The 12,441-nt window shown below is 42.9% G+C and overlaps 1 protein-coding gene across 3 annotated transcripts in view; it reads left to right on the top strand.

Moving 5' to 3' along the window:
- Positions 1 to 754: 754 nt before the first annotated feature.
- LOC112260089 (tyrosine-protein kinase Mer-like) overlaps positions 755 to 12,441 on the top strand; it is a 58,959-nt gene continuing 47,272 nt past the window's right edge. The window contains exons 1-5 of one of the 3 annotated variants that reach the window (XM_042327377.1): positions 755 to 1,160; positions 6,930 to 7,110; positions 7,579 to 7,782; positions 8,161 to 8,261; positions 8,515 to 8,685. In XM_042327377.1, the coding sequence (XP_042183311.1) occupies positions 1,076 to 1,160; positions 6,930 to 7,110; positions 7,579 to 7,782; positions 8,161 to 8,261; positions 8,515 to 8,685 (742 nt within the window). In that variant the 5' untranslated portion in view covers positions 755 to 1,075. The remainder of the gene's footprint in view (positions 1,161 to 6,929; positions 7,111 to 7,578; positions 7,783 to 8,160; positions 8,262 to 8,514; positions 8,686 to 12,441) is intronic. The other 2 variants (XM_042327375.1, XM_042327378.1) reach the window with 2 other exon arrangements.

Here is a 12,441-nt window from a genome sequence, read left to right on the forward strand (position 1 = left end):
GGGAGTCCTATGGAATATCGTCAAGCAGAGGCTGTTGTAAAGGCTGTCTGTGGACCATTAGAATGTGACAAACTGTCCACGAACAGTCGTTAGACCAAATGTAAACCAGCCTTGAATTTTACATAGTCAAAGGGCGCCGCACTGTGGACGTGTTGCACGTATGGAAATGAAACTACATCAATAGCAGATAATGTTGTGTTGTTATAAAATGTGCTGTTAATGCAAGCCAATATTTTCTTTATTGTTTTCATCTTAGTCAAATCCTCTATTATCCCAGTCTTGCTAACACCAGTCAGCCATGCTACTATTGTCCTTAGACAGAAGACAACGATTTTTATTGCTTGATTTTTGTAAAGACTCATCAACAATGTTAGTGGTTAGATCACCTGACTACATTTTAATTGTTTTGTCATTGAATTATTGGTGGAAAAGTGCGACAGTAGTCTAACTTTTGATGAGCAGTTATCAATATTTGCAGCAGCTACTGTCCAGGCTGTATCACAACCGGTCGTGATTGGGAGTCCTATAGGGTGGCGCACAATTGGCCCAGCTTAGTCCGGGTTTGGCCGGTGTAGGCTGTCGTGGTAATTAAGAATTTGTTCTTAACTGACTTGCCTAGTTAAATAAAGGTTACATTTAAGAAATGTTTTACTGTGCTTAGCGTAGATAAGGAGATCAATCAATATGGGTAAGCATTGAAGGGAAAGAAGAGTCCCCGCCCTAAAATGTGATCCTTCAAAAACCTCTAGTGACGTTAGGTCACCAAAGAAAGTATATCTTCGCCATCCAGAGAAACGTAATTTCCAGATTCGCCATTCTGAGAAACGTTATTTCCAGATTCGCGTCCAGAGAAACGTGATTTCCAGATCTCCAATCCTGGATCTTCTCCGAACGAAAACAGCTGTATTGTAGACTGGGGTAAAATTAGTTTCAGTGTTAATGATGTTGAGAATTATAACTATTTGTGGTAACGTGTCAGAGCGCTCCAAATTGACTTATAGATAATAGTTTTTTTATTGGAGAGGAGCTGGTAGCGGATCAATTCCCCGTCTGTGCGCACTGCACCCTATTTACTATGGCAAAAAAGTTGAATAAGTTATCTCTATTGACTGTTTTACGTTCTACAAGTTTTTGCATCGTTTTGGGGAATCTGGCCAATGGTAAATTACAATTTAACCATTTTGCGGTTTCGAAGGACTTTGAACACAACTCTTTCTGTCAAAAGTGATTTAAAAAAACTATAACCAGGCACTACCACACTATTTACAATGCCAAAAACGTGGACTACAATACTTCTATGGACTATTTTACTTTTTCATAATTTGTGGGAATCTGAACAGTGGTAAACCTGACCACTGGCCTGATTCCCCCATGATTGTGCTAACACTCATAGAAAGTAAAATAGTCCATAGACATATTGTAGTCGTCTTTTAAATGCAATTTAACCATTTGGGTTTTTTGGAGGACTTTGACCACAACTCTTTCTGTCGAAAGATAATTATGTATTTGATAAATCAACTGCTGTTTTTCAATCAGTTAATTTTCAATTTGTTCAATTTTCATATTTGTTCATTTTGAAACTTGAGTTTAGATTTATTAGATTCTAAATTAATTTCTTGTGATCTTGTATTTATGAGTAAACATTTTCAATATTTACATTAAATGTATCCTGGCTTCAAGCTATTAATGCGAAACCAACTTCACAACGTACAGACTGCCCCAACATAGATTGATAGAGAAAATATTTTTGATAGCATTTATTCTGTTTCTACTGCAACAATATTTCAATAGAAAAAAAGGGCCATAGACTTTTCTAGACCCATCTCCTCTTTCACCATAAATCATCTCCAACCCAATTTTGAGATGTGCGGACTGGCCTAATTTATATTGCTTGTAAAAGGACTTTGTGTTGGGACCCCAGCCCACGCTTTGGTGTTCATGTTATCCTGCAGTGTGTGTTTAATCCCAGCCTACAGTATAGGCTTGTCAGGATTTCCCAGATTGTACATAAAAAACTAGTCTTACTAGTTACACTTCGTCAGTGCAACTTCTTAAGTATTCTAAGCCTGAGCAGTTACTTGGAAAGCACAGCCCTGTAAGGCAGGTCTACACTCCAATCTGTTTCACTGCAGCATAGTGTCTGGATGTATTGTGAAGGGTTTTGCTGATCAGTGAAGTGTGCTTGACTCTATGGTAAGGATTTTGTCCAGTGCTGAATAGATTCATCCATCTTTTATTCTCCTCCTGTCATGTTTGACATACACACAATAGTGGGTATGTGAAGGGTACATAGTCTATGCCACTGTGGCTGCACTTAAACAGGGAGCCCAACAGAGCCCCACAATGGAGGTGTCATAATACCCAGCGGTCAAACAGGGAAATGGTTCCAGTTGTTTTTCCACCATGAATTAATTAACTTTAGAAACACTTAAAATATGGGCTGTGTTTTGTGTAGGCTTACCCTGGCGTAATGTTTTGATCATGTAAATATGTCTCGGACAAGGTGACTTTTATCAATATATTCGTCTCTATTTACTCTGATTAAAACATGCTAATTAGTATTAAAGTAGACATCATGCAAGACTACAAATCCCTGCAAGCTCCTGCACGCCATCTCTAGTTGGCTCCTTTGCTAACAGGTATTGTGTCAATTTAAAACTTGCACAAGACATTTCAAAGAATTGTCAATTTTAAAGATATTTTGGCAATTTATTAATTGCTACATTTAGCTAACATTAGATAGTTAATCCAGAGATTCTTACTTTTGCCTCAATTTATCAGTCTCATTCAGATCATTATGGCATTTGTAGTTCTTTATAATGGCCAAATTAGCAGCTAATTAGCGTTTCATTTGTGGGAGGTAAATGCAGTGAATATAATGATACAAGTCTCCTTGTCCTTTTGCAACTAATTGGTCTTTTGAATAATCAGATGGTGGCATGTCTTGTGGGGTATGCATGGGTGTCTGAGCTGTGTGCTAGTCATTTAAACCGACAGCTGGGTGCTTTAACATGCCAATACCTCTCACAAATACAAGTATTGATGAAGTCAATGTCTCCTCCACTTTGAGTCATGAGAGATTGACATGCATGTTATTAATGTTTGCTCTCTGTGTACATCCAAGTGCCAGCCGTACTACCCTGTTCTGAGTCAATTGCAATTTTCCTAAGTCTCTTTTTGCGGCACCTGACCACACGACTGAACAGTAGTCCAGGTGCGACAAAACAAGGGCCTGTAGGACCTGCCTTGTTAATAGTGCTGTTAAGAAGGCAGAGCAGCGCTTTATTATTGGCAGACTTCTCTGCATCTTAGCTACTGTTGTATCAATATGTTTTGACCATGACAGTTTACAATGCAGGGTTACTCCAAGCAGTTTAGTCACCTTAACTTGCTCAATTTCCACGTTATTTATTACAAGATTTCGTTGAGGTTTAGGTATTAGTGAATGATTTGTCCCAAAAACAATGCTTTTAGTTTTTGAAATATTTAGAACAAAATTATTCCATGCCACCCATTCTGATACTTACTGCAACTTTTTAAGTGTTGCAGTCATTTCAGTCGCAGAAGTAGCTGACGTGTATAGTGTTGAGTCATCCACGTACATAGACACGCCGGCTTTGCTCATAGCCAGTGGCATGTCATTAGCAATGATTGAAAAAAGTAAGGGGTCTAGACAGCTGCCCTGGGGAATTCCTGATTCTACCTGGATTATGTTGGAGAGGCTTCCATTAAATAACACCCTCTGTGTTCAGTTAGACTGGTAACTCTTTATCCACAATATAGCAGGGGGTGTAAAGCCACAACACAAACATTTTTCCAGTAGCAGACTGATCGATAATGTCAAAAGCCGCACTGTCTAACAAGTCTAACAAAACAGACCGCACAATCTTTTTATCATCAATTTCTCTTTTGTAAGTGCTGTGCTTGTTGAATGTCCTTCCCTATAAGCGTGCTGAAAGTCTGTTATCAATTTGTTTTCTGTGAAATAGCATTGTATCTGGTCAGACATCATTTTTTTCCAGAAGTTTACTAATGGTTGGTAACATGCTGATTGGTTGGCTATTTGAGCCAGTAAAGGGGGCTTTACTATTCTTAGGTAATGGAATTACTTTTGCTTCCCTCCAAGCCTGAGGGCACACCCTTTCTAGTAGGCTTAAATTGATGGTATGGCAAATTCGAGTGGCAATATCGTCCACTATTATCCTCAGTAATTTTCCATCCAAGTTGTCAGACCCAGGTGACTTGTCATTGTTGATAGACAACAATAATATTTTCACCTCTTCCACACTCACTTTACGGAATTCAAAATTACAATCCTTGTCTTTCATAATTTGGTCAGATATACTTGGATGTGTAGTGTCAGTGTTTGTTGCTGGCATGTCATGTTGCTGGCATGCCTAAATCTTGCCAATGAAAAAATCATTAAAGTAGTTGGCAATATCAGTTGGTTTTGTGATGAATGAGCCATCTGATTCAATGAATGATGGAGCCGAGTTTGCCTTTTTTCCCCAAAATGTCATTGAAGGTGCTCTTCATCTTTTTATTCAGTTTAGTCACATGATTTCTCAATTTACAGTACATTTGCCAATCGGTTGTGCAGCCATACTTATTTGTCATTCCTTTTGCCTCATCCCTCTCAGCCATACAATTTTTCAATTCCTAATCAATCCACATGGATTTAACAGTTTTTACAGTAATTTTCTTAATTGGTGCATGTTTATTAGTAACTGGGATAAACAATTTCATAAATGTGACAAGTGAAACGTCTGTTTGCTCCTCTCTGCAAACCATAGACCAACAAATATTATTTACATCAACAAGATAGGAATCAAAGCTGGGCCTGATTCCAACATAGGAATCAGGCCCAGCTTTGGAACTTTGGTTTTCCTAGATATGGCTACTATATTGTGATCACTACATCTGATGGATCTGGATACTGCTTTCAAGCATATTTCTGAAGCATAAGTAAAGATTTGATCAATACATGTTGATGATTTCAGTAGGTTTACTGTTTACTGTTTGGAGCTTTTTCTTGAGTGGGCAGCTTGATGAAAGCCGGTCAATATTTAAACCAGGAGACACTAGGCCTTCCATTGAATGGGTTTTACACCCCTGCTTATCAAATTTTATTTGTTACATACACATGGTTAGCAGATGTTAATGTGAGTGTAGCGAAATGCTTGTGCTTCTAGTTCCGGCAATGCAGTAATAACCAATGAGTAATCTAATCTAGCAATTCCACAACTACTACCTTATACACACAAGTGTAAAGGGATGAAGAATATGTACATAAAAATATGTGAATGAGTGATGGTACAGAACGGCATAGGCAAGATGCAGTAGATGGTATAGAGTACATAGAGGGTTACAGTGTACAATACTGAATAAATTCCATCTATTTTATTATCGCAAATATTTACATCAGCCATAAAATATACCTCTCTGTTGATATCACATGCATTTCACACATGTTATCCAGATACTGACTGTTAGCACTCGTAGTCTATAGCAACTTCCCACAAGAATGTGCTTTAGGTGAGGCAGATAACCCTGTAGCCATATTACTTCAACAGTATTTAACATGATATCCTCTCTAAGCTTTACAGGAATGTGGTTCTGAATATAAACGGCAACACCTCCACCACTTCCATTTCTGTCTTTTCTGTAGATGTTTTAACCATGTATTGCCACCACTGTATCATCAAATGTATTGTCTAAATGAGGTTCAGAGTTAGTCAGAATATGAATGTCGTCTGTTACTAGCAAGTTATTAATTTCATGAACCTTGTTTCTTAAGCTACATATGTTAACGTGGGCTATTTTGAACACATTTCTGTGATGCTTGCTGGTTTTCATTGCTTTACTGGGAAGCTTAGCAGAAGTATATTTTCTAGGGCCTCCCGGGTGGGGTCAATGGTTAAGGGCGCTGTACTGCAGCGCCAGCTGTGCAATCAGAGACTCTGGGTTCGCGCCCAGGCTCTGTCGTAACCGGCCGCGACCGGGAGGTCCATGGGGCATGGCGTCGTCCGGGTTAGGGAGGGCTTGGTCGGTAGGGATGTCTCATCGTCGGTAGGGATGTCCCATCGCGCACCAGCGACTCCTGTGGCGGGCCGGGCGCTAACCAAGGTTGCCAGGTGCACGGTGTTTCCTCCGACACATTGGTGCGGCTAGCTTCCGGGTTGGATGTGCGCTGTTATTCCCCAATCCCCCTGTGATGTTATTTGGTGTTTTTATGAGAGAGATCAATACCTGGATATATAAGGTAGGAGAAATGACAGAGATGGTCTAATATTGTAACCGTTAAGAAGCAGTGCGGCTAGGTTGGGTTGTGTATCGGAGGACGCATGACTTTCAACCTTCGTCTCTCCCGAGCCTGTACGTACGGGAGTTGTAGCGTCTGTCTTGTGATTTTATTAAGAAATAGCCAAACTGATATTTGCCTGATTCCAGATCTGTTTGTACAGTCTTGCCAACAACAACCATAGCAGTTAGCAAGATGGCACATACAGATGGAACGCGGCTATACAAAAAGGTAACTTGGCTGAGACCCAGAAAATGACTAAAATACTCCAGATATTGGGGAGATTTCTCTGTTTAGTGAATGTTCTTCCCTTAGCACAGGGACATGTATTGAATATAAAATGAACTCTGTTCCACCTCATCCTGTATAGTCTCCGTAACATTTGAGTTAGTCTGGCTTGAATCATTTGAGTAGATCCAACTCTGAGGGAAAGACTATCTAAATGTAGGGAACTGAAATGTTAGTTTCAACTGCAGATTATTCCCCAATCCCCCTGTGATGTTATTTGGTGTTTTTATGAGAAATATATCCAGGTATTGACTATTGATCTAAGGTAGGAGAAATGACAGAGATGGTCTAATATTGTAACAGGCTTTGGAAATGACCGTCTCTTCCTGCTCACATACAGCTGAGCATCATGGGAGTCCCTATGTTTACCGTGTCTCTGGAGGACCTGGTCGTGGCCGAGGCACTGTCTCCCCCAGCATGCCAGGACGTCAGGTTCGCTCCACCGTACCTCCCGAGACCCTCATCATACCAGCCCACAGCACGAGGGTCCACCTCAGCCAGGATGACATCAAGAAGCTGAGGTTACTATCTATCAATAACTGTCAGCAAGAAGCTGAGGTTACTATCAATAACTGACACCAAGAAGCTGAAGTTACTAACTATCAATAACTGGGCGGCAGGGTAGCGTTGGACTAGTTGCAAGTTCGAATCCCTGAGCTGACAAGGTACAAATCTGTCGTTCTGCCCCTGAACAGGCAGTTAACCCACTGTTCTTAGGCCGTCATTGAAAATAAGAATTTGTTCTTAACTGACTTGCCTAGTTAAATAAAGGTCAAATAAACTCACATCAGGAGGCTGAGTTTACTATCTATCAATCACTGTTGATGTTGTAATGGTTGTCTTATCATCATTAGGTAGATATTAGATATCCATGGGTTTTTATCCATCAATCTGTGTGCTAACTCTGAGATCCATATGCACATCTTGTTGAGGTGTGTTTCATGTGCAACCCTAAAATTGAAACTCAACTTCTATTCTTTCCCATCCAGGTTCAAGCCCACGGTGGGATCGGTGCACCTATCAGAGGGGCACGACGCCAAGTTCAACTGCTCCATCGAGGTCCCTGACAGCCACCTGGACCTCACCGTGCTGTGGTGGAAGAACACCATGGAGCTGGCTGAAAACCTGCAGGTGGTCATCAACGAATTACAGACCGTCACACACGGGTTCATGACCCTGCTGTCCACTGTCAGGTAACTGTGGCGGGAGCAGGGGACCATGACCGACACAGCATGTGAAGAAAAGAGTGTTAATATTTGGGTTGGTTGGATACTTAGGTCATTTGGGTCAGTTGGATACTTAGATCATTTGGGTCGGTTGGATACTTAGGTCATTTTGGTCGGTTGGATACCTAGATTATTTGGGTCGGTTGGATACTTAGACCATTTCGGTTGGATACTCAAATTATAAAATGTGCAATGATCTAACTGACAAGTTTTCAGCTACAGTCAATCTTCATCAGAGCATCGATAGACAAACGCAAAAAGCGAGTGCAGTCAGTATTATAAATCAGATGTAAAAGTTCTGAAATGTCAGGATTGCTACATTTCACCTCTACTTGTGTGTTTCAGCATAACTCGTGTGCAAAGAGCTGACGCTGGGGATTACCGCTGTAGACTGAGAGTCCGTGACATAGAGATAGAGTCCCAGCCTATCAGCATTCAGGTCGAAGGTGAGTCCCCACATCATACCAGGACATTAAATTATGACTAGAGTTTCCATCAGTGGTTCTTAACATAATTTATTGAATGTGTTTGAGGGGATCAGTTTGGCACAGAATTACCGATCGTGATCATAATGAGTAATTCTTGATCATAATGAGTAGTTATTTGGGATGTAAGGTGACTTGTAGAGCAGTGATTCTGCCAAGTCTGACTGCAATGTAGTCCATCTCAAACATGTACTGTGTGTGTGTGTGTGTTTAGGTCTACCAACGTTCACTAGACACCCAGATGACATGAACGTAACTTGTAACAGCCCCTTTAACCTGTCATGTGAAGCGGTGGGTCCCCCGAATCCTATCACAATCCGTTGGCTACGCAACGGAGTTCCTGAGATGGGGTACCTTACCTCCCGCAGCAACTACACTGTACCAGGTCAGGGAGAGAGAGGGAGACATGCAAGCATGCACACACACACGCACACACACATGGGCGCATGCACAGACGAGCACATGCACGCACGTATACATGCATGCACAGAATGCACATGCACAAAAATACACATATATGTACATACAATCTCTTGCTCTCGTGAGGTAGAGATGGCCGCCTCGCTTCGCGTTCCTAGGAAACTATGCAGTTTTTTGTTTTTTTACGTGTTATTTCTTACACTAGTACCCCAGGTCATCTTAGGTTTCTTTACATACAGCCGAGAAGAACTACTGAATATAAGATCAGCGTCAACTCACCATCAGTACGACCAAGAATATGTTTTTCGCGATGCGGATCCTGTGTTCTGCCTTACAACCAGTGTAACCGAGTGGATCACATGCAGCGACCAAAAAAAAAACGACTCAGAAAAAGAGGGAAACGAAGCGGTCTTCTGGTCAGACTCCGGAGACGGGCACATCGTGCACCACTCCCTAGCATTCTTCTTGCCAATGTCCAGTCTCTTGACAACAAGGTTGATGAAATCCGAGCAAGGGTAGCATTCCAGAGGGACATCAGAGACTGTAACGTTCTTTGCTTCACGGAAACATGGCTAACTGGAGAGACGCAATCCGAAGCGGTGCAGCCAGCGGGTTTCTCCACGCATCGCGCTGACAGAAACAAACATCTTTCTGGTAAGAAGACGGGCGGGGGCGTATGCCTTATGGCCAACGTGACATGGTGTGATGAAAGAAACATACAGGAACTCAAATCCTTCTGTTCACCTGATTTAGAATTCCTCACAATCAAATGTAGACCGCATTATCTACCAAGAGAATTCTCTTCGATTATAATCACAGCCGTATATATCCCCCCCAAGCAGACACATCGATGGCTCTGAACGAACTTTATTTAACTCTCTGCAAACTGGAAACGATTTATCCGGAGGCTGCATTCATTGTAGCTGGGGATTTTAACAAGGCTAATCTGAAAACAAGACTCCCTAAATTTTATCAGCATATCGATTGCGCAACCAGGGGTGGAAAGACCCTGGATCATTGTTACTCTAACTTCCGCGATGCATATAAGGCCCTGCCCCGCCCCCTTTCGGAAAAGCTGACCACGACTCCATTTTGTTGATCCCTGCCTACAGACAGAAACTAAAACAAGAAGCTCCCACGCTGAGGTCTGTCCAACGCTGGTCCGACCAAGCTGACTCCACACTCCAAGACTGCTTCCATCACGTGTACTGGGAGATGTTTCGTATTGCGTCAGACAACAACATTGACGAATACGCTGATACGGTGTGCGAGTTCATTAGAACGTGCGTTGAAGATGTCGTTCCCATAGAAACGATTAAAACATTCCCTAACCAGAAACCGTGGATTGATGGCAGCATTCGTGTGAAACTGAAGGCACGAACCACTGCTTTTAATCAGGGCAAGGTGTCTGGTAACATGACTGAATACAAACAGTGCAGCTATTCCCTCCGCAAGGCTATCAAACAAGCTAAGCGCCAGTACAGAGACAAAGTAGAATCTCAATTCAACGGCTCAGACACAAGAGGTATGTGGCAGGGTCTACAGTCAATCACGGACTACAGGAAGAAACCCAGCCCAGTCACGGACCAGGATGTCTTGCTCCCAGGCAGACTAAATAACTTTTTTGCCCGCTTTGAGGACAATACAGTGCCACTGACACGGCCTGCAACGGAAACATGCGGTCTCTCCTTCACTGCAGCCGAAGTGAGTAAGACATTTAAACGTGTTAACCCTCGCAAGGCTGCAGGCCCAGACGGCATCCCCAGCCGCGCCCTCAGAGCATGCGCAGACCAGCTGGCCGGTGTGTTTACGGACATATTCAATCAATCCCTATACCAGTCTGCTGTTCCCACATGCTTCAAGAGGGCCACCATTGTTCCTGTTCCCAAGAAAGCTAAGGTAACTGAGCTAAACGACTACCGCCCCGTAGCACTCACATCCGTCATCATGAAGTGCTTTGAGAGACTAGTCAAGGACCATATCACCTCCACCCTACCTGACACCCTTGACCCACTCCAATTTGCTTACCGCCTAAATAGGTCCACAGACGATGCAATCTCAACCACACTGCACACTGCCCTAACCCATCTGGACAAGAGGAATACCTATGTGAGAATGCTGTTCATCGACTACAGCTCGGCATTCAACACCATAGTACCCTCCAAGCTCGTCATCAAGCTCGAGACCCTGGGTCTCGACCCCGCCCTGTGCAACTGGGTACTGGACTTCCTGACGGGCCGCCCCAGGTGGTGAGGGTAGGCAACAACATCTCCTCCCCGCTGATCCTCAACACTGGGGCCCCACAAGGGTGCGTTCTGAGCCCTCTCCTGTACTCCCTGTTCACCCACGACTGCGTGGCCATGCACGCCTCCAACTCAATCATCAAGTTTGCGGACGACACAACAGTGGTAGGCTTGATTACCAACAACGACGAGACGGCCTACAGGGAGGAGGTGAGGGCCCTCGGAGTGTGGTGTCAGGAAAATAACCTCACACTCAACGTCAACAAAACTAAGGAGATGATTGTGGACTTCAGGAAACAGCAGAGGGAACACCCCCATCCACATCGATGGAACAGTAGTGGAGAGGGTAGCAAGTTTTAAGTTCCTCGGCATACACATCACAGACAAACTGAATTGGTCCACTCACACAGACAGCATCGTGAGGAAGGCGCAGCAGCGCCTCTTCAACCTCAGGAGGCTGAAGAAATTTGGCTTGTCACCAAAAGCACTCACAAACTTCTACAGATGCACAATCGAGAGCATCCTGGCGGGCTGTATCACCGCCTGGTATGGCAACTGCACCGCCCTCAACCGTAAGGCTCTCCAGAGGGTAGTGAGGACAACGCATCACCGTGGGCAAACTACCTGCCCTCCAGGACACCTACACCACCCGATGCTACAGGAAGGCCATAAAGATCATCAAGGACATCAACCACCCGAGCCACTGCCTGTTCACCCCGCTGCCATCCAGAAGGCGAGGTCAGTACAGGTGCATCAAAGCTGGGTCCGAGAGACTGAAAAACAGCTTCTATCTCAAGGCCATCAGACTGTTAAACAGCCACCACTAACATTGAGTGGCTACTGCCAACACACTGTCAATGACACTGACTCTACTCCAGCCACTTTAATCATGGGAATATATGGGAAATTATGTAAATATATCACTAGCCACTTTAAACAATGCTACCTTATATAATGTTACTTACCCTACATTGTTCATCTCATATGCATACGTTGATACTGTACTCTATATCATCGACTGCATCCTTATGTAATACATGTATCACTAGCCACTTTAACTATGCCACTTGGTTTACATACTTATCTCATATGTATATACTGTACTCGATATCATCTACTGTATCTTGCCTATGCTGCTCTGTACCATCACTCATTCATATATCCTTATGTACATATTCTTTATCCCCTTACACTGTGTATGACAGTAGTTTTTTTTGGAATTGTTAGTTAGATTACTTGCTCGTTATTACTGCATTGTCGGAACTAGAAGCACAAGCATTTCGCTACACTCGCATTAACATCTGCTAACCATGTGTATGTGACAAATAAGATTTGATTTGATTTGTGGCCACCAATATTATCCCAGTACCTCCTCTTTCTGGGTTTCAGATAGTCTGAAGGTGGACTGATTTGTTATCCTAGTCAGCATCTGGTCTAAATTGTTGCACTACATAGGGAATATGGTCTAAAATAGTGCA

This window comes from Oncorhynchus tshawytscha, linkage group LG01 (assembly GCF_018296145.1).
Source record: "Oncorhynchus tshawytscha isolate Ot180627B linkage group LG01, Otsh_v2.0, whole genome shotgun sequence".
NCBI lineage: Eukaryota > Metazoa > Chordata > Actinopteri > Salmoniformes > Salmonidae > Oncorhynchus > Oncorhynchus tshawytscha.